At 39.5% G+C, this 23,834-nt stretch overlaps 1 protein-coding gene across 1 annotated transcript; it reads left to right on the top strand.

Annotated features, from left to right (window-relative positions):
• The first annotated feature begins 2,202 nt into the window (after window positions 1–2,202).
• On the top strand, window positions 2,203–2,781 carry LOC147887066 (uncharacterized). The gene is made up of 2 exons (XM_087395010.1): window positions 2,203–2,232; window positions 2,319–2,781. Exons 1-2 carry the CDS (start codon window positions 2,230–2,232, stop codon window positions 2,751–2,753), a joined length of 438 nt encoding a protein of 145 aa, XP_087251136.1. The 5' UTR covers window positions 2,203–2,229; the 3' UTR covers window positions 2,754–2,781.
• Window positions 2,782–23,834: the final 21,053 nt, after the last annotated feature.

Here is a 23,834-nt window from a genome sequence, read left to right as displayed (position 1 = left end):
TATTCGATTTTCAGTGTTGTCGTAGCTTACTTCATAAAATAAATGTTTAAACCGTGGTCATTTATTATGATTTCAGTGTCATTGTAGGTTATCAGTGTTGTATGATAGTTTCGGCTTCAACACTTGGTTGTTTATTCGAATTTGGGTGTTGTTGTACTTAACATTATTAAATGTAATTGTCAAACCTTTAACATTTAGTCGTTTATTCGATGTTCTGTCATTGTAACTTGCATATGAAATGGTTGTTTGTGTTGTTTAGCTTAAAATACTTGTGATCTAGTATAATTAATAGACTAGTGGGGAACCCGTGTGTTGTTGTAGTTGGCAAAATAATAACTCAGTTAGACTCCTTCAGCTATCACCACCTTGGCTATAAGTAGCATTGAGATTTGAATTTGCATGTTGGTATTCTTCTACCAAGTTTCCATCCTTAATAAAGACCTGACATTAATTGTGAAGGCCCAGATTGTGAGCAAATTGTAAGGATTCTTATCACTAGCAAGTAATCATAGCTCAAAGGTATACAGTTTCTTCCACATGAAAAAGAACGCATTGCTTTGCACTCTTTAGGGGCATTGTCAACTCCAACTTCGTACCCCTATCATGCTGGTGAAACCATGCATTCCTTCCTTCTTTCTAAAGTATTTCATCTCCCTTTATTCATTACTTGTCTTGCTTCCATTTCAATTTTTGCTATTCCTCTTTTACCTATACCCGCATCATTGCCCTCTTTGGAAATGTTTTGTGTAGAATGTAGGAGACCATTGCATAAATAATAGTGTGTAGAGGTTGAAAACTTCCCAATAAATATACAAATGTGTGGAGAGCGACCACTTGATGGAAGAAATTGATGGATGGGCAGAAAAATTGATGGATTATGTGATTAGGATCTTGAATCTTTATTTTCGCCTTCTTAAGGGCTATCAACATTCCTTCTAAAAGATTCTCCAATATTGGATTTTGTGCTAATTCTGAACTATAGGGTTTACTTCTGTCTCCTTCTCTAGCATTGCACTAGCTGTGAAAGAAGAGCATCCGGGTGTCCATTCTAATGTGATTGATCGTTCTTTCAGTTGTTGTTGCCCATCCGCTTGCATTTTCTCAATTTGCTTTAATGTCACCGGTGATCTTTACTAATATCACAAATTGCATGTAATGTTTAGAAAAACAAAGTTATTCTAAGTACGTCAGAATAAACTGTATCATATGCATGTCACTACTGGCTTTTGGGGGAAAGAGAGAGCTATGCGTGATTATGGGACAAGGACCCCCACCTAGTGCATCCCTTGCCTAGACCCCACCATAGGTAATTATGTATGTTAAAATGCTCGTAAATGAGCATCAAATGAGAATATCAAGGGACTTCAACCACATCTTTCAATTCAATGTGAACATCACTTCAAAATCTGGAAAGGTTGTAGCATACAGAGGTGTTTCAGATGAGGACTTTTTACTTGATGAACCAAGTTGGGATAAGCCCGAAGTATTCTTTATCGATGAGGTTTCTTCCAATGATACTCGCAATTCATCGATAGAATACTATATAACACCATTAGTAGAGTTGGAATTTGCAATATTGTAATTTTTGTCAACAAAGATAACAAGATACTTTTAATTTTAAATTTTAATTGTGTTATGCATAGTCAATGGAGTATAAGGTATAAAAAATTTGGACCTCAAATGTGAACGGAAAACCAAAATAATTCAATTGGTCAGTGGAGGCACTAGCTTGACTAAATATTTATCCATGCAGTTTCGCAAGGAATTTAACGAAAGAAAAGTATGGTCAGAAGGTATGGAACATTTTTGCACATAAAATTGACACTCAAGGTAATAAAACAATTTTAGATGTTTTTTCATTCAAAGAATATGTCGCTTATCAAAGACGTCCATCTGCACTATAAAGCAAAAAATAATAAACTAAAGAGGTTAAAAAGACGAGATGTGCCCATTTTCACTCTGTTCACACCAGGTCCCAGGATGTCGAGGCCAGCGTTTATATCTGTCAAAGCAATGGTGTTCATCTTCACTCAGTTCACACTGGAAAGGGACTGACAAGATCAATGGCAGCTTGAATGTGTGTATGAACGACCTGAAGAGGCTCAGAGACGAACCAGGTGGCAGGAACTACTATAAAAGCCTCGCCTCACCTTATTGTCCTCTGAAATATCGTCAAACTGCCTGCCTGCCTGTGAGCTACCGACCGCTGAGATATTGCGCCAGTTTCCCATGGTTGGTTGCAAGCACAATGTGTAGTAAAATAGGTAGATTGTGGCCTCGCACATTGTGTAACGTATGAATGTGGTTTATTTTGCCAGGCCGCCATGAAATTTCTGTCGTTCGGAGGCTACAAACAGGAGTTTGTTGTATGGCGCGAGAGCGACAAGCCTCTCTCGGTTAGCGAAAAGATTCCAGGGCAGCCAGCTGCCACCTTTAGCGCGGAGCGCGTTCCCAACGTGGAGCAAACTGTGTGGTGGCTCTTGAATACAGCAAACCAGAAGTACTGTAAGCGCAACGCGAGCGACGAGAAGGTATACGCGAGTGTGTCTGCAAGCGAGCTGGATCGGACGGACAAGGATTGCATGTTTGAGGAAGTGACAGTCCCCGGGGCCAAAGACAAGGTAGCATTGAAGTGCTGGGGCAACGACAAGTTTTGGAAGGCCGATTTCGAAAATGCCCTCAAGTCTGATGCTCCGGATCTCCACCTTCCACAAACTCACTTTGCCCTCCGAGTAATCGAAGTTCCTAAATAAGTCTACTGTCGTTCTAATAAGTCTACTGTCTCCGAGTCACCTTGCTCGTGTAGCATCCTCACTAAGAAGGTGTCATTCCATCTAGTCTAATCTATCCCGTTTGTTTAAACAAGCTAGTGCGCATGTTATCGGTCAATGAATGGTGCTCATGCCCACATGGGCAAGCCAAAACTCCTCTCTCTCTCTCTCTCTTTCCCTCTCACGCTCTCTCCTCTTCCTTTGGATATGGAAAACAACATGCTTTGTCCTAAGATATGGGAAACGAACAAAAATAAATATTTCACCTAGGAATCTCTCTTGGAAAAGATGGCTATAACTCCATTAATATAGCATTACATTAGCATAGGATAAATCTTATTCAACCGCATGGGTAATTTACTTTTTAATTATTCAAAAGAGAATCACTTTGCTTCAAACAACAAAGCATTATATTTTCACATGATACTATTCCATCGATTTTTCCTATGTGAGTTTCACAATCTTATTACGACGCCTTTGTACTCAATTGACCTATGTATCCATCCACTAACCTCCACTCATGAGACTAGGAAGATGCATCTTACGAGAGTATTGAGAAAACATTAATCATCTAACACAACAATACAAAGCAACTATAGACGTGCTTGGTAGACGTGCAAAATAGCGGGCGCGTCTATAGGCGTTACTTTAGTAGAGGAATTACGGGCGCGTCTAAATGCGCGTCTAAAAGCTTGTCTATTTGCGCGTAAATTACCACATCTACGTACGCGTTTAACCTGAGAAAATACGAGCCCATCTAACATCGCGTTTATTAGCGCGTGTATTAGCGTGTCTACACTGAGAATCAGACGCGCATTTAGACGCATAGATAGATGCAAACTAGAGAATACAGAAAGTGAGATTTTAGTGTACATCATTGCTTTCCAAACATTGCCCATGATTACCAAAGCACATAATTTTTTGCAAGCCCACATATACAAGAATTAAGTGAGATGAGGAGAATGAAACAATATGTAAAATAGTTCTGCCAATATTAATTATGGGGCTACGGTTCAATCTCATCCTCAATGAGATCAACCCTTGCCAAACTATCTACTTCAAAATCCAAACAAGTGTTTAGATCTACAAATACATTCGACCCACTACTACTTGTGCCACTCATGTGCTCATCCAAATCAGCATCTCGAATGGTAGGCTCGTCCTCACGGGTAATGGCCTCAATATCTGTATCTCCTATCTCATGATCATCCTCCTCTCTCGTATCACGGTCATCATCACGTCCATGGCCATGATCATCCTCCATACGCTCCATATTCGTAAATGTACTATACATCACTTTGGAACGTGGCATAATAGGTATGACATGGCACCATCTATTATTATCCACCATTAGTTGATAGACAACCTAATTCAAACACAAATACAATCATGTTACTTTTCTTGCATCAAATATTTAAAAGCGAGTATTTTTATATGTGTGCACAGTACCTGTTCACATTGTTGCGGTAGTACTAGTGTGTCCTTCCTACTTTGCCAAAACTTTGTGGAGTCAATAGTTACAAAGCCACTTGCATGGCATTTGATTGTTGCATTAGGGCCTCTTTCCACCACGTCCTTAAACCACTTTACATCCAAAACATACACAAAGAAGTGTCGAAAGTCAAGCATAATAATATCTTGGATTATGCCACAATAATAATCCATGGCTCCATTGGCTCCCTCAAAGCTAGCAATGACACCGCAATCTTGTGTGTTTCTCTTATCATCAATCCGTTGTGTTCGAAAATGCTTGCCCTCACACCATATAGCATTGAACATAGTGCACTACACCAAGAAAAAATCAATTAAATAAGCAATCTAAATTATTGAAAGCTCCTAACTTATGCATAACATTCTATATACCGACCTTGCTCATGCATCCCCTAGCATACTCCCATTCTTCCATTGTGATATGCATCCCCACGTCTTTCTCTACTTTCTCCATTTCATCAAGTAGCCAATCCACATGAATATCCTTTGGAAGTGCTCTTAGATACTGAGGGTATGGCACATGAGATCCATGGTGTGTACGAAAGAGGGCCCTTTCTTCTTGTCTTCTTGCCTTTGCATCCTCGTATCTTGTCACCCATCTTTTCATCACATCACTATTAAGCATGCAAAAGAGGTTGATACTATTATGCAACTCCGTGTCTATTACTTTGTTGCATCCTTTCCCTTGAGGCACAATAGAGGTCATCCTTAGTTCTTCATCATCTCTCCATAGTCATGGGAGAGAGCTATCCACATCAAAAGAAACTCAAAAATATATACAAGTGACTCTTGTACCAACCAACCCTCGGCCATGCTACCTTCGGGTCTTGCATTTTGTCTCACAAAGCCCTTCAAGGTCTTCATGAAGCACTCCAAGAAGAACAACCATCGTGCATGTATAGTAACGCATATAGCAAATTCATCCACCAAATGCACTATGAGATGTAGTTGGCTTATGAGAATAGAACGTGGAAATGTCTCCTCCACTAAACAAACCGCTTCCACTGACATAACTCGAGTATTCTCAAGCGTGGTGGGATCTATTTCCTTTGAGCTCACATACCTCACAAGCTCACCCATCTTGTAAATACAATCTTTCACGTCCTTCGATGCACTACGTGAAATGCTAGTAGGTAGTATGAACTGAACCCGCGAGGAGGTGGTTGATTAGTTGCTTATAGCTATTTATAATTGCTCTACACCTCTTTTCTTGCTCTTTGTAAAGGCTCCCTTCAAACACCTCATGCATCCAGTGGGAGTACGAATTGTAGTAATAGCGCGCTTCACCGTCGCCATCTCTAGCTTTGATAACATCCATGGTGCACGAGGTAAAAAAACACGCCCATTTGGTCTCTCTTGAGGCCAAGCTTCACGCATCTTCCCTGTGGTACGTAGATCCTCCCTTATGCCTGCCGAATCTCATGTCCCATTCAAATGCTCCCAAATGGTAGATGCCACATTCTTGAAGATATGCATGGGATCAAGCAGGTGATTGATCTTGAGGTAGGACCAATATGGTAAACGATAAAAGATGGAGTATTTCTAAACAAAATAAAGTGTTAGCGTGCAATCTTTACTTTCAACCAATATAACCAATCTTTACTTCCAGCCAATAGTTACAAACCCTTACTAGCTCATGCCAAGTGGTGGAGGAGTCGTGGAACCGTCCCAAATTCTCATCCAATCTCCCACGGTGAGTGATTGTGGGAGGACTTCATTCCAAGGGGCAACATATCTAGGATGATCAGGTGGGAGAAATCGATGGTGATTCTCATAGATGACCTTATTCACTGCGTCTGCCCATGAGGCAACTAGCGAAGGACCACAAACAGGACATGCATGGTAACCCGATGTAGTGAGACCTGAACAATAGATGCAATTAAGAGTGGAAGGTGGGTTTAGGGTGCCACATCCTTTGCCTATTCATAATTAAAAATGCAATGCTTACCTGAACACTCACCATAGCCTGGGAAGTCATGCATCATCCACATCAAGACTACTTTGTAGTTGAAGTCTCGTGACGAGGGAGGCCTGCTCACATCATGCACCTCGATACCTCTCCAAAGTATCTCTAGCTCATCAATCAAAGGCTCCAAATAAACATCAGGGTTTTTGACTTTATGTTTCCCTAGAATTAGAAGGGACAGCATAACATGTCCTTTCTTAATAGCCATAGAAGGTGGAAGATTGTAATTCACCAATACCACTGGCCATACACTGTAAGACGTGCTTTTGAGACCAAATGGGTTCACACCGTCCATACCCAATCCAAGTCTCAAGCTCCTAGGCTCTTTCTTGAAGCTTGGCCATGTGTCTTCAATATGCTTCCACGTAGGAGAGTCCGCGGGAGTTCTCCACTTGCCATCGGTTGATCGATGGGAGGAATGCCATGACATGAGCTCTGCAATAGATTTGCACTTGAACATATGTTGGATGCGAGGGATTATGGGAAAATGTCGCAATACCTTATGAGGCACATCCAAGGTTTTGAGATCTGCTCTATATCTTGCCTCTCCACAAGTAGGACACTCTCTTGCATCCTTATGTAGTCCACGAAACAAAACGCAATCGTTGACACATGCATGGACGCGCTTGTAATCTAATCCTCCAAGAGAGGTCACATGTTGCCTTGCCATATCTCTTGAGGTCGGTAGTTTATTCTCCCTTGGAAGCATTTTACACAATAGCTTGCACGTGAAGACCATAAATGAGGAAAAGCATTCGATTAATTGATCCACTAGCATAATTCACCATGTTTGCAAAATCGACTTTAAAGCTTACTTGAGTAATGCATTCAAACTTGCATTGCTCCATCCATAGATGGTTTGCAAGTTTAGTAACTCAAGGGAGGCACATAGAACAGAGAATGTGCACCCCTCAAACAGTGGAGTCGATGCTGCAGTAAAAAGATCATCCTGCTCCATGCTATTATCCCTCCCTTGATGGACAGGCACCATATCATCAAACACCTCCTCCTCCATGGCTTCATGAGGTAATGGCAGAGGGCTACTATCACCATCACTCCATGCATCCGTAATGGTCCCTCCTGAAGATCCCACCTCATATCACGGATGCTTCGCCTCCTCACGGCGAGCATAGGGTAACATATGTGGGTGTGGCACTGCATCTTGTATCAAATTAAAACGGGATCATAACTCAAACATATGAACACCCATAGGTATCTCAATCAACCTTAACTTACAAACCCTTACCCTATTTACGGTCACATCCCATTCTCCATGCTCATGCTTATGCTCATGCGGAAAAAGAGAACGAGCTTATGCGGAAATAGAGAATGAGTTTCCGCATAAGCTTCTCTCATTCTCTATTTCTGCATAAGCTCATGCATAAGCATGAGCTTATGCGGAAACTTAAGCTTATGCTCATGCTTATGCATGAGCATAAGCATATGCTTATGCTTACGCTTATGCATAAGCATAAGCTCATGCGGAAGCTCATGCGGAAAAAGAGAAGGAGCTTATGCGGAAATAGAGAATGAGTTTCCGCATAAGCTTCTCTCATTCTCTATTTCTGCATAAACTCATGCATAAGCATGAGCTTATGCGGAAACTTAAGCATAAGCTCATGCTCATGCATGAGCATAAGCATGAGCATAAGCTTATGCTTAAGCATAAGCATAAGCATAAGCATAAGCTCATGCTTATGCTCATGCGGAAAAAGAGAAGGAGCTTATGCGGAAATAGAGAATGAGAGAAGCATAAGCTTCTCTCATTCTCTATTTCCGCATAAGCATAAGCTCATGCGGAAATAGAGAATGAGAGAAGCATAAGCTCATGCGGAAAAAGAGAAGGAGCTTATGCAAAAATAGAGAATGAGTTTCCGCATAAGCTTCTCTCATTCTCTATTTCCGCATAAGCTCATGCATAAGCATGAGCTTATACAGAAACTTAAGCATAAGCTCATGCTCATGCATGAGCATAAGCATAAGCTCATGCTTATGCTCATGCAGAAAAAGAGAAGGAGCTTATGCGAAAATAGAGAATGAGTGAAGAATAAGCATGAGCATATGCTTCTCTCATTCTCTATTTCCGCATGAGCATGAGCTTATGCGAATGAGAGAAGGGGGAAATAGAGAAGGGGGAATGAGAGAAGGGGGAAATAGAGAAGGGGGAAAGAGAGAAGGGGGAAGCTTATGCATAAGCTCATGCTCATGCATGAGCATAAGCATGAGCTTATGCTTATGCTTATGCATAAGCATAAGCATAAGCATAAGCTCATGCTTATGCTTGTGCGGAAAAAGAGAAGGAGCTTATGCGGAAATAGAGAATGAGTTTCCACATAAGCTTCTCTCATTCTCTATTTCCGCATAAGCTCATGCATGAGCATGAGCTTATGCGGAAACTTAAGCATAAGCTCTTGCTCATGCGGAAAAAGAGAAGGAGCTTATGCGGAAATAGAGAATGAGAGAAGCATAAGCTCTTCCTCATGCGAAAACAGAGAAGGGGGAAAAAGGAGAATAAGAAAAGGGGGAAGAAGGAAAGAGTGGGAGGGGAAGAGAGGGTTCCTACACCCATCACTGCAGCTAGTGCTTAAGGCGCTAGCTGCAGGCCAATGCAAATAACAAAATAATAAATGAAAAAAAGAGGAAGCACTTACCTAAAAAAGTATGTCCCACTCGGTGTAGTGGACTGGCCCTACAAAAGAGAGAAAACAACCCATTTTTTCAAATAAGATGTTAGTGGAAGGAGGAGATTACAAAAGCAACTTCTTGAAGGGAGGAGATTGAGAAGACAAGGAAAGGAGGAGATAAGGAGAAATAGAAGGAAGAGAAATACAGAAAAAAGAGGTGAGTTTTCTTTCTTTCTTGAAATCTCGTTTTTTGTTTCAATCCTTTCAAAACAAGCATGAAAACTAGTTTACAGGTTTAGCGATACAATAAGAAACACTCACAAAACTAAAGCTAACAAACAAACAACCTACATTGTTGAAACAAACTCACCTCTTGAAGAACTTTCTTTCAAGAAACCAAAGAGGGAAAAGGATAGAGAGGGAGTACAAGAGGTAGGAGAAGGGTGAGGAGTGGAAAATAGAGTGGGAGGTTGCTTGGAATAGGTAGGAGGTCGTCGAAAATAGGTGGGAGGAGATTTTGGGTTGCTTACTTGAGAGATTAGAAAATAGTTTGAAGAAAGCACTGCGCGTTTAGCGTTTCGGGTTTTAACCCACAGCGTCGCTATATAGCGACGCTTATTCATCACTATATAGTGATGTTTTTAATTAAAAACGTCGCTATATAGTGACGGAACAGAGCGTCGCTATATAGCGACGCTTACTGTCACTTTTTTTATGTGGCCTCAAGAGAAGCTCAAACATGCTATTTTATAATTGTCAATATCTCCTCTTCATGCTTATGTTGTGATTTTATAAGTGTAGATGGAAGGGACGAGTGGAAGCTCGTCCGATGATGCGCCAACGCCCGGGAGCACGAAGTGGCTTACGGAGAGGTTATACTGTCATTGCACTCATTGCAAGCGAGAAGTATGACATCAACGTCGTATTATCATGCGCCACTTGCGGATGTATGGGGAGGAGCCGGAACCAGTACCCCCCGTTGGTGTTGCACATGTTGATGGATCATCGGTAAGTCAAAGCTATTTAAGTTCGCAATCTTATTGTATACCAGGAAATAGAAGATCTTATATTTACACAAAATCTTAAAACAGGATGAGGAGGGTGACGAGGGTACACATATACCTTCTCACTTTCAACAAGACTATAGTCTCCTAGATGACGACGAGGGTATGGTCGACATGATGGATTCCATTTTTAGGGGCACTACATCCCACGTACACGTGATGTCAAAGTCTGAGGTCAAAATGCGAGAGTTGCAATCAACACAATTGTACGAGGGTGCTAGGATGTCTAAACTACGTGCTTGTCTCTCAATCTTGAATCTACAAGTACAGTATGGGTGGTCGGATACAAGTGTCTTGGCCTTAATGAGGTTAGCCCTTGCATTAATTTGACTCATTATTTGGATATTGTTTGTTTTGAGAATCATCATTTGGATAGTGTCTTTGTCATAGGTTGCTCCAGAAGATGTTGCCTGCACCAAATACCATGCCCGCATTAAGAGATGAAGCGAAAAAGATGCTAACAATGGTGGGTATGGATTATGATACCATCCATGCTTGCCGTAATGATTGTATTCTCTTTCGTCGTGAGCATGGAGATTTGGCTAGTTGTCCAAAGTGTGGGGAACAACGATATAGAGATGACTTGCAGGGGGTGAGCAGATACCGGTAAAGGTCTTAAGACACTTTCCCATCATTGCAAGAATACAACACATATTTCGATGCAAATCCATAGCGGAGTTGATGACATGGCATGCATCTCATCGGTCCACTGATCACACATTGAGGATTCCTGCAGATTGTGCAGCTTGGAAGCACATAGATAATCAGTGGCCGGACTTTGCGAGGGAGCCACGCAACTTACATCTTGGGCTAGCCATGGACGGCGTGAATCCTTTCGGGTTACGCTCGACATCTTGGTCGACATGGCCCATAGTTGTGGTGAATTACAATATCCCACCATGGCTAACAATAAAAAAGGGACACCTCATGCTTGCACTACTTGTGCCAGGAAAGTACAAGGCAAAAAACATGGACGTGTACATGGCACCTTTGATAGAGGAGTTACAGATATTATGGAGAGGAGTGTAGGTCTTTGATATTTCCAGAGCTCCTAGACATACCAATGATATTTTGGTTAGGGGTATCTTGAGGTGGACCATGCATGACTACCCAGGATATGGAGAGTGCGCAGGTACGTGGTTGTGTCTTTACATGTACAATGAGGGATTATGCTTTTTTTACTCTCTTTTGCATGCATGTCTTGTACTAACACATTCATGCACGCGTGCAGGACTTGTTACAAGTGGGTACCATGCTTGTCCTGTTTGTGGACCGGCTCTGAAATCGCTTGCACGCTACTCCAAACATATGAGGAAAAATGTTTATGAAGGTCATGCTTGATACCTTCCGCTCGACCATCTTGCACGTGGAGGTCAGCTTGATCCACCACCATCATATTTGAAGGCAAGTGATTGGATTCAAGCTTGGAGGGTGAATGGAGAGGAACCTCCTCCTGGTATGAAGAGGCTATCGATCTTTCATGAGCTTCCTTATTGGGGTCAGTTACAAATCAATCATCTCTTGGATCCCATGCATATCTTCAAGAATGTGGGGGCTACTATTTGGGCACACTTGGTTGGTTCCAAAGACTCGAGAGGAGTGCAAGAAGACTTGCGTGCTATGAATAGGATGTCTCGTTTGTGGCCCCAAGTGCATGCTTCGGGAAAAGTTGTCCTCCTGAAAGCAACGTGGATCCTCTCTACAAGGGAGGAGGCAGCGGTCAAGGCAGACATTGCCTCTTTTCAAACACCGACAGGGTACATGCGTTGCTTGAAAGGAGAATTTTCAAAGGACAAGAAGCTTAGTGGCCTCAAGTCCCATGATTGGCACAAGGTCTTATAGGTATTCTAAGTAGAATTAGTGTACCGATAATAGTGATGCGTTAGCGTAATTATTATTATGTTATATTGTTGACATGACTTCATTATTGCTTTGATAGTTCATCCTCCCAATTACAATAAAAGGGTGCTTACAAGAAGATGTTAGAAATGCTATATTCAAGATCTGTGGTATTGTGAGGTATGCTTACTATCAAATCGCATTATGTATTTTCTTAATGGACATGTGAAATAAGTGGATATCTCAAATATCTTACATATGCATGGACATGTGAAATAGGTGGATATCTCAAAAAGAGATCTCTATATCGAGCATCGAGAAGGCTAGGGTGGAATCCATCAAAGCCGTATGCTTGCTTGAGAAGCATTTTCCCTCAAGCATTATGACAACTCAAGTCCACTTGCTTGTGCACATAGTTGATGAGGTGGCTATAGCAGGTACCGTTCATAATCGATGGATGTTTTTTCTCGAGCGGATTATGAAAACTTTAAAGGGGTTTGTAAGACAAAGAGCAAGACCGGAAGCAAGCATGGCAGAGGGATGGCTTGTGCAAGAGTCATTAGTATATATCACAGAGTTTCTTGCATCCACGGATCCTGATATGCCGCAAGCTTGGCACAACAAGGATGATGATCGCATCATTGGCGAGGTTCCCCAAGGAAAAGGGATTGAAAGAAAGACGAGCGAAGAGCAAATGGAGAAATTCAATAAGTTTTGTATCCTCAATAGCCCTGAGATGCAGAAGTGGATTGAGAGATATGAAGTGGCCAAAGCAAAAAGAATAAATGCAAGGACGAGATTCAAAGTAATGTACAGGTGATCACAACCATATCCACGAGATCTGGCTCTTCTCCCTACTCACATGTCACTTGATTGGCTACAACTGGCTCTACATAAAGCCGAACGTGATGGAGAGACAATAAACGAGCGCGAGCGGGAGTTATCATCTGGATGTATGGTGCATGTAAGTTTCTTATCTCTTGACGTAATTAAGTAATTATTTGTGGCAATATATGCTATAAAATAGGTGCATCTTCATTGTTTTAATGATGCTCTTTTACAGTACAAAAAGTACAGTGCATTATGGTCATATGGACGACATTTTCGCGTGGAACGCATCGATTCAAAGAGAGTCACGTATAAATGTGGAGTCATGGCTAACTTCACACAAGATAGCCGAGCAAGTGCTTCGGATACCAATCTTCTCTCCTCACAGTTGGATTATTGTGGAACCATACGCGACATCTATGAAATTGATTTCAGACGATTTACTATTTTCATTCTTGATGTAAAATGGTTTAGAACTACTTACAACGGTCCCCATGTGACAGTGAGAAAAGATAATAGCGGTCTCTTTGCAATAGACTCCACCAAACATTGGACCGATGAAAGTGATACTTTTATTCTTCTCGAGCACTGTGAGCAGGTGCATACTAATGATTTAATTAGTCGAAGCTTTCGTTTTTAAAGTCCATTGATATATATATAATTGACGACATTTGGCACCCATCTTCAATATAGGTGGTTTTTCATCCGGATCGTTCTGATCCAAGATGGTGGTACGTGATCCAAGTTGCACCACCAAGTAAGCAAATTTTTGAAGATCGAGATGTGGATATGGAGATGCCACTACCAATGCCGGATCTAATTGATGAATCTAGTGAAGAAGATGTAGATCACCATATGAGCCAAGAGGAAGATGCGCATAATGACATCGCACCGGAGGAGGATGGAGATCACGATATTGACGAAGAAGACAACAATCATCAAGATCAATCACCACACTTAAGCTTTATTGAAGAAGATGATCAAACACTTTTAGGTGAACGTACGATGCTAGAGTATAAATGCTCTTATTTGATTTTTCTCATCTCAAACTTGGACATGAATATATGAGCTTCAAAGGCTTGATGTACATGCTCTCATTTTTTTATTCTCTATGAGCTCAAACATGTATGAAAATTTAAAAAAATTTGTCATTGGAAAAAACTAACTTTTAAGGCCTATTAAAAAAAAAAAACCTCTCTGTAAAAATGTCGCTATAATATTTTGTATCAGTGTCGCTATATAGCGACTTTTGAAAGTCGCTATATAGCGACTTTTGTAAAAGTCGCTATATAGCGACTTTTAGCAGTAGTCGCTATATAGCGACGATTTACGAAACCCGCTTTTCATACCGACGATTAACGTTAAGCGGGTGCTAAACGTTGGTATGTAAACGTTGCAATAGGATCCATGTGTAGTAGTGACACTAGCCCCTCGTCTTTATTGTTGCATGAATGGTTTTGGAATACGACATGAAATGATGGCTACATTGTGCTTATTGCTTACTCAGTTCTTCAACCACTTGCTTGTTTTGTCATATACCATAGAATCAACTTTAATACTCGGGGGGGTCACTATGTATAAACCGTCTATATCACATGCATTCAAGGCCTATATTTAAAGTCCCTTATCTGTAAAAAATTTCATTAATAAAATGTAACCCTTTTCTATACAAATCTGTAAATTTTTTCCAAAACTATTTTAAATAGTCCCTTATGTATATTTATTTCTGTAAATTTTAGAAATAAAAAAAATCCTTTTGTTGAACTCATGTGATAGGGTTATATATGATGAGTGACCCCCCCGAGCTTTAATATGAAGCTCTTATCATGGCGATTATATCTCCTTTTACATCCTCCTTTGCAAGCATCCTTAAAAATCTTATATACTTGATTCCAATATTCTTTTTTTCCTTTTACCAAATAGTGCTTGATTTGTTTCTTGGGTTTCTTGCCTTTGGTTTCCAAGCCACTATGATTATTTTTGTGGGTTGCTTTGAAACTTTGGTTCATGGTTTTGGATCCATTCTTTTTTTATACAATTAGTATACAATGTGATATATTACACATATTCTTTGTGTGGCCTTTGGGATCATACCATACCACTGTAAATGTTGTAGTTCTCCCATGATCATCCCTCTACACATCCACTACTTTTACCACCCAAAACTTCACATTCTCATATTCATCATCTGATGGCCGAACTGAAATGAAACAATTGACTTCTATATCTATTTTTAGCATGAACTCTCTCTTTCGTCTAGATGGTCCATATGGAAGTAGTGGTTTGAATTCATTTCCAAAGTCCGAACATGGATGCAAGTCATTACCAACATCTAGCCAAAACAAACTGTATTCTTTCTCAACATTCTCTTTTCTTATTTTCTCAATGTATTCTATAAATTCTTGTGTCTTTAAAATTACTAATGCAATGCATTCCTACCAAGAAGTGTATTTTACTATCATTTTTCTTTTTGTATGCAATAAAAGATTGTAAACAATCTATTTCATACTGAGGTTTATCGATGGATTCTTGTATATAAGCCCATTTTGGATGCATTTACATACTCAAATTGAAGTTAGGACACTATAAGGATCTTTAGTTTTCCATTTTGTATTAAGAGATTAGTGTTTCCACTGCATTACTGTGGTTTTAATCCTTTAGAAAAAGGAAAAAGTAATGACGTTGATTGCTATGACCTTTCAGAGCATCACCACTCTTTTGTAGGAAAGGTGGAATAAAGGCTCATTACAAGATAGGACCATAGGGCACGTAATAGGCCCATTACAAGATAGACCAAGCCTCATACAAGGCGGGAAATAAATAAATGTCCAACCTATAGCTTCATATGGATCCTAACTAGAAGACTGATCGAAAATAACCACAGTTCAGATGATGTCCATTTTCTCAAGCGGGTAGTCTAGCATTTGGAAGTAATTGAGCATTGCTCAATCTTTTAAAGGGGTCACATCTAGAATGTAGATTTTTAATATGTGCAACATAATCCTCATGGTTTCTTTTTCTCCTTATTTGATAGCTAAAATGGACTCCATTTTGCAATGCTAGAAGAAAAATTTACCATAAAAGGAATGCATTCCATAGGGCACATAATAGGCCCATTACAAGATAGACCAAGCCTCATACAAGGCGGGAAATAAATAAATGTCCAACCTATAGCTTCATATGGATCCTAACTAGAAGACTGATCGAAAGTAACCACAGTTCAGATGATGTCCATTTTCTCAAGCGGGTAGTCTAGCATTTGGAAGTAATGGAGCATTGCTCAATCTTTTAAAGGGGTCACATCTAGAATGTAGATTTTTAATATGTGCAACATAATCCTCATGGTTTCTTTTTCTCCTTATTTGATAGCTAAAATGGACTCCATTTTGCAATGCTAGAAGAAAAATTTACCATAAAAGGAATGCATTCCTTAGGGTAGTGTAGTTGACCTTGGCAAGGCTCAATCTAGTGTCATGTTATCCATAATATAGAATTGATTTATTTTCCAAAATTTCCCTTGGATAGATGACATGTACAAACATTGCTACCTAATTAGAGTGTGCATGCATGGATTGGATCTCATTCTTCTCCTCTAAAGTGTAGTTCTTTGAAAATTCCACAATCATCACCAATCACATCTTCTAGAAAATGATGCATGCACTGCAAAATGGCCTAGCTTGACACTTGTACAAAAAATTATGCATTACAAACATCTAAAGTTTCTTTTAACAATTTTTAGTGCAAACATTTGCCTTGGGCAAGTAGGAAGACTATTCATGAAAAAGTCATACCATTCGACTCGAATGCATTTAAGGTGTTGAGATCCATTATCTATAGATCTATGGCATAGAAGAGACTGTTGCAATGTTGTGATGCTTTTGTAGGTTTTTAGAAAAGCATAGCATTCTTGTGGGTGTTGCAGGTTGGGCAGATAAAGTTGCATGTCCAATCATCGACACGAAAACTTGTATATTGTCCTATTTGGTGCATGGAGTCCTTTAAGAACATATTTTGCACATGTGAGATGCAGCCACAAGTACACCTATCCTATAGCTTTCTCACAAATGATGTCTTTAACTTATCATATGCAACTTCTCTAATCTCTATCTTTGAAAACAAGGTGAAATTCCACTTTCAATATTAGTGCTTATACAATAGTCACATCTATGAACATAATAACAACTATGGCATGTGGAACTCACCGTTGAGACATGGATGTATATCCTCTTGAACTTATAATCTAGCATGAATGTTAGGAATAATCTTAAAGTCGTGGATGCTTTGGTTTAAAAGAGGTTGAAAGATGCATGAGTTTCTAGGCTAAGACTCTTTCAATAATTTTGGGATGAATTTGATCATCTTTCTCCCTCTCTCTTTATCATGTTTATTGAAAGTATATGCTAGTGCTTGAACTTAGGTAATGCGAGCATGAAACTCTTGAAAATTATAGGCCATGCTCAAACTCAAGTTTTTCCATGACATGAAACTAATAGTGAATTTTCTATAACATTACAACTTGGAAGTGTCCCAAAATTACTAAAACAATCTTGGCTAGCAATTGGTGCTTTTGTGCAATAGTTTGCATGCAAATGTGGCATGCGTGAGATTTACCAATATTGATGATGGAATGTATTGAACATTTTATGAATCTAAGCTATGGACAAAGCTCTTTTCAAGTTTGTGTGGGTCATAAGCAAGGTCGGTTGAAGTACTTCTCATGACAGTTGATTCGAGGAGAATATTCATGGTCTTTTTTGGTCTTGTTACTAGGTCTTGTCACCTAGATGATAGCTTGTAGCACTCTTCTCTTGGTCCTTAATTGAGTAGAGTCATGTCTTGTCCTTGTGTCTTTTATACCTAGCAAAAATACCCATAAGCTAATATATGTGTTTTTAGTCGATTGTCTAGAGTCTATCTTAGTCTTAATATATGGATATTTGGTGAACTGTCTTAATATCTCTTGTGTTGCCTTTCAATTTTGTTCAAACTTATTTAATGAGAGAGAGAGAGAGAGAGAGAGAGAGAGGGACTGATTTGTAATTTCCCAGTTGCACTCATGATTATTGGATCTATTAGGTGTGAGCAATTTATTTGATCTAATTGGCTTGATCTTGGGTACTAGAATTCTAGATTGGTATCAGAGCCGTGGGGCGCCAACTCCCTTTATTAAGAAAACCTATCAAAATCTTGAGTATGAGATGAATTTAACAATATGACATGAGTAGAAATTATTCAAATTAACATGGTTGTGTTCTACACTAAAACAGCTTCAAATATGTCTTTACACCTTGAAATTTGGGTAACACACAAAAAAAGTTTCATATTTTCCCCTTGCATATTTGAATTTTTTAAAAGGAAATACATGCATATTATATATGGACCTTGTCCCTCCATACCCCACATTTTGGACAAGGGAAGTAACATATTACATATTGAGTTGGCGCCCTAGGGATCAAAGCCTTGTCTTGAATATATAACTTTGTTGATGTTATTCAATTTTGTACATAGAATCAAGAGACCTTGCAACATTTAGCCGACATTTTGTACATAAATATTATATTTAAAAAATGGATTTTTTCTCTTAAATTTTGGACTTTTTTCCCAAACTGGTCACATCCACATCATATTCACCTAGTACTCTAAAGAATGATTGTTTTTGGAGCATTGCATATATTCACCTCCACACAAGTATGGCCAACAAATAAAAATAGAGTTCTGGGTGGGAAAGAGAATTTAAGGGGAAGGAAATTTCATTTTTGATACACTATTATGCACATTTGACATAAAAAAAGAACTCATTCTCCCCTTTCATATTATTTTGACTACAAACATAAGAAATCATCTTCTCAATGATAAAAGTTTTAGTTAATTTCTAAAATAATTATTATTGTACTTCATCTTCTCATTAATTTTCAATGAATTGTTCATACTTTTTCTATATAACAAAACAAACTGATTAGTTTTTTTAAAAATATGAATTTTTCGATTAATTATTAATCCATTTTCTAATTAACAATATCTTTGAAATAGTTCTTATATCATTTCTATTACTAAATACTATCTTTATGACTATCTACTAAGTAACTTCATGATTGTTACTAATTAATCTTAATTATCTATGAATTTTGAAGTACATAAATTGTTGAGATATTGAGCTCCACTCGTGATATGCCAAGGTGACCATTGTGCATTTATGTCACCGACTTGTAGCTCCAGATGCGGTTGGTAAACCGTCCATGAATAATAGCTGGATGACAACTATCTTTGTGTACTCTAGTTAGTGGCTCAGTTAGTATGCCACCTAGGTTGGCTGAGTTTGGTTTGAGACCCACATATAGGGTTCATCTATTCCTTTTGTACTAAGAGAGAGTTCTTTTGGCTTACACAAGTAAGAAGAGGAAAACTATTTTTAGCCTCCACCTTTGTGTGTATTCCCCCATTGTGTATGTGAGAAAGCTGCAAGTGAGACTCCTTACCTCTCTCCCACTCTCTTCACATAAATTAAATAGATTGTATATGACAATTCAAGAGTCGTTGTTATCAACATAGAGGTGGTGTAAATCTACATCTTTTATTGAAAATGACACATAAGAGATATGCTCTTATGATTTCATAGTCATGAGACTCAATTATGTAACATTTTGAGATGGATCAATTCTGTTTAAAATGATATATAATATGAGTGCAACTTTGTCAGGGATCGTGATAACTAGTGATTTAGAAAGTACGTTTTTAAAATAAAAATATGTACTTTTGGATTAAAAAATGCAGCCTAATGCCCTAAACGGCCAAAAATGTGGTTCTTCACACCGGCTGTCGACCGGGAGCATACCACATAGCTTGTAATGTTATCATGCAGTACCTATAAGGTTCAGAACACCACCTCGTACCTAGCCATACCAAGTGGTATGAGCTACCTCGCACGGTCCTACATCACGGTCCTGCATCAATACCATGTGGGTTCTTTTAGGTTTACAAGAGACACTGCATGGTAACCCACCAATACCACGTGGTGTATGTCATATTGGCATGTGTGTCATCGTGGATCATCCATTTCAAAATGATATGCAATCATGACTATTGACACACCGCCGCGTGGTGAGGGTAGGTACCATACGCTATATCTACAAAATCTTATAAAAAGACCCCGTCCCCACCACTACTGCCCTGTGCATACCTATAGCTTTCTCCAGAGTCTTTGGGTGAGTTATTTTATAGCTTGAGGTGTCAGTCTCGGGCCATGTAATGACCTGCCTTGCTTGGTCAGATTCACCTCGCCCTGGCTGACTATCAATAGGCTGTTTGAGAGAGGAAAGAAAGAGAGAGAGAGAGATGTGGGGAGGGAGAGAGAGGAAAAGAGAGGGAGGGAGAGTAAACGAGAGGGAGGGAGAGTAAAAGAGAGAGAGAGAGAGTAAAAGAGAGAGATGAAAATTGAGAGAGGGAGAGTAAAAGAGAGAGAGGGAGGGATGCCTATTTATGTATTAGTGAGGCTAGGAGATGATCCACTTCAGCAGATAGGATTCACCTCGCCTTGATTAATCTTTGTAATGAAAAGATTGAAGCTGCGTGGTGGCTTGCATCTGCTAGTCGGTTCCCCCCTCTTCAATCTTCTTATATATCATATCTATCTATGTACATAGTCAGTAGAGATGGGTTTTATTCTGATGATGGCCCGCTTTTGCCGGTTGATTCATCCCGATAAAATTCTTCCCAGCTAGATGTGTGATTGCCAAAGCTAATCTAGATCATCTTGGTTATGTGATGTTGTTATATGTTTCTTATTCTTGCCTCCACTAGTTGATAGATTGACACTTAATAGTAACTTTATGAAATTTGCTGTATAATAGTAGATCACGTAGTGATTGCTATAGTAATGGATTATGTCCTGAGCTATGAATTACTTGACCTAACATACCATTTCCTTGGAAAGTTAGTAGTTTATTCTAAAGATCGAAAGTCATGTGAAAGTTATTTAGAAACGTTAATGATGTTGCATGTTGCATGTTGCTTTTTAGTGGTTAAGTTTACACTAGCATTGAAAATTTGCATGTGCATTTCGGGTATTCTTTATTTTGAAGTTTGAGCACTTACAAAATGATTGTTGGATGCACTAGATCACTACACACCCATCATTGATAGCAACACAAGAGCAGTTGAAGAATGAGATTATGATGCTTGTTCATAAGAAAATGAGCAAATACTTGATAGGATTGAGTGATGAAGAGATTTGTGCCCATGTGAGCTCAAAATTTTTATGCGATCAATTAATATCCCAAATATTTGACCTTATGTACATGAGCTTGCCCAGTCATGGTTGAATGCGTGGTCGGATGTTAAAGTGATAGTTGAACAATTTGTCCCTCGAGTATTTGGACATCTAGTAGGACAATGGGAATTATATGCAAAGGTGAGAAATGTAGCCTTTCCTGTCAATGGAGAGAATAAGCTTGTACTCTAGAGGAATGAATGGAAGGCATCACAAATTATAGAAAAAATGCAAAGAAGAAAGGGTCTATTGGAAAGGCAATAGCTAGTGCCATGGTCCATATGACCGACAGGCTCTAGTGGGTTACAAGAAAATGCCAATCCTGCAGACCAAGCTAAAGGGAGAGCACATATAGAACTATGTACTACATTTGGCAACATGTGCTTCCACACAGTACACTTTCGATTGCAAGTGTTGACCTTTCACAAAACGGTGGGCAAGGGAGGAGAAGGGAAGGTATTCAGGATACAGGTTGTGGGTGTCCCAAGTCTTAGGCCAACATCGTGGTATGCTGGCAAGAAGAGTGATAGAGAAGATGCCCATGCTCATCTGGCACTAAATAATGAGCTAACGATGATAAGTTTCCATGGAGCTGTTTGTCAAGTATTGGGGTACTCACACACCCAAGAGCTCTGGGTCATCTCCATTTTTCAATGGTAGAAGTGTGCACGATATGTTGATGTATCTCTCACAATGTTGCGGGACATATGTGAGATGGGTTAAGATCACACATCCCAAAGAAGAACCTCGCTTTGACTAGAACTCTCAAGTGACCAGGTTGCAAGCAAGGTTGTTCTATCACCATGGATTGTCCATTGCTACTGCTATTGCTAGTGGTTTGAAAGCAATTCATGAACAAAGATATGTGCACACCGATATGCTCTTACGATTTCAGAGTCACGTAAGATTTTGAGATGGATCAAGTCTATTTAAAATGATATATAATATGACTGCGACCCTATCAGGGATTGTGATAAGTGGGATTTAAAAAGTACATTTTAAAAAATAAAAATACATAGTTTTGGATTAAAAAACATGGCCTAATGCCCTAAATGGCCAAAAATGAGGTTCTTTACACCGGCTGTCAACTAGGAGCATAGTACGTGGTTTGTAACTGTTATCGCATGGTATAAGGTTTAGAACACCACGTGGTATCTAGCCATACCAACAAGCAGTATGAGCTACCTCGCACGGTTTCACATCAATACCATGTGGGTTTTTTTAGGGTTATAGGAGACACTATATGGTAACCCACCAATAGTGCATGGTGTATGTCATAGTGGCATGTATGTCATTGTGGATCGTCCGTTTTAGAGCGATATGCAATCGTGACTGCTACCACACTACATGGTGAGGCTAGGTACCGTGCGATGTAGCTGCAAAATCTTATAAAAAGACCTTGCCCCCAACACTACCACCCTATGCATACTTGTTGCTTTCTCTCATAGTTCCTCTTGAGTCTTTGGGTGAGTTCTTCTATAGCTTGTGGTGTCGGTTAGTTGGGCCAAGTAATGACCTGCCTTGGCCTATCAAATTCACCTCACCCTAGCTGATTGTCAATAGGTTGTTTGAGAGAGGGAAAGAGAGAGAGAGAGAGATCTGGGGAGAGAGAGACAGGAAAAGAGAGGGAGGGAGATTAAAAGAGAGGGAGGGAGAGTAAAAGAGAGAGAGGGAGAGTGAAAGAGAGATGAAAATAGAGAGAGGGAGAGTAAAAGAGAGAGAGGGAGAAATGCCTATTTAGGTATTAGTCCAGGCCAGGAGATGATCCACTTCACTCGATCGTATTTGCCTCGCCTTGATTGATCTTTGTGATAGTAAAGATTGAAGCCTAGTGGTGGATCGCATTTGCCAGTTGGTTCCCCCTGCTTCAATCTTCTTATATATCATATCTATTTATGTACATAGGTGTTAGTAGAGCCAAGTTTTATCTGGATGATGACCTGCTTTTGTCGGTCGGTTCATCCCAATAAAACTCTTCCCAACCAGATGTGTGATTAGCAAAGCTAATCTAGATCATCTTGGTTATGTAATGCTATTATATGTTTCCTGTTCTTGCCTCCACTACCTGATACATTGATACTCGATAGTGACTGTATGGAATTGGATCTATAATAGTAGATCACATAGCGATTGTTGTAGTAATGGATTATGTTGTGAGCTACAAATTACTTGACGTAACATACCATTTCCTTGGAAAGTTATTAGTTTATTCTAAGGATCGGAAGTCATGTGAAAGTTATTTAGAAACGTTAATGTTGTTGCATGTTGATTTTGAGTGGTTAAGTTTATACTAGCATTGCAAATTTGCCCACGTACTTTGGGTGTTCTTTATTTTGAAGTTTGAGCACTTACAAAATGATTCATGGATGCACTAGATGACTACACACCCATCCTTGATGGCAACACAAGAGTAGTTGAAGAATGAGATTTTGATGCTTATTCGTAAGACAATGATGAAACACTTGATAGGATTGAGTGATGAAGAAATCTGTGCCCATGTGAGCTCAAAATTTTTACGTAATCAAATGGTATCCGAAATATTTAACCTTATGTATGTACATGAGCTTGCCCACTCGTGGTCGAATGGCATGGTCGGATGTTAAAGTGATAGTTGATCAATTTGTCCCTCGAGTATTTGGAAATCCAATAGGACAATGGGAATTATATGCAAAGGTGAGAAATGTAGCCTTGCCTATCAATGGAGAGAATTAGCTCACACTCTAGACGAATGAATGGAAGGCATCGCAAATTTCTAATCATATAAAAAATGCAGAGGAGAAAGGGTCTGTTGGAAAGGTGACCGCTAGTGCCCTGGCCCATATGACTTAGATGGCTAGTGGATTACAAGAAAATGCCAATCCATCCCAAGCTAAAGGGAGAGCACATATAGAACTCTTAACTATGTACTGCATTTGTCGACACCTGCTCCCACATAGTACACTTTCTATTTCAAGTGTTGACCTTGGACGCACCGGTGGGCAAGGG

This window comes from Dipteris shenzhenensis, chromosome 23 (genome assembly GCF_047967505.1).
Source record: "Dipteris shenzhenensis isolate YYH24624 ecotype China chromosome 23, Dip_SZ_1.0, whole genome shotgun sequence".
Classification (NCBI taxonomy): domain Eukaryota; kingdom Viridiplantae; phylum Streptophyta; class Polypodiopsida; order Gleicheniales; family Dipteridaceae; genus Dipteris; species Dipteris shenzhenensis.
Note: the sequence above shows the minus strand (reverse complement) of the source record. Positions and strands in the feature narration are given on the sequence as shown.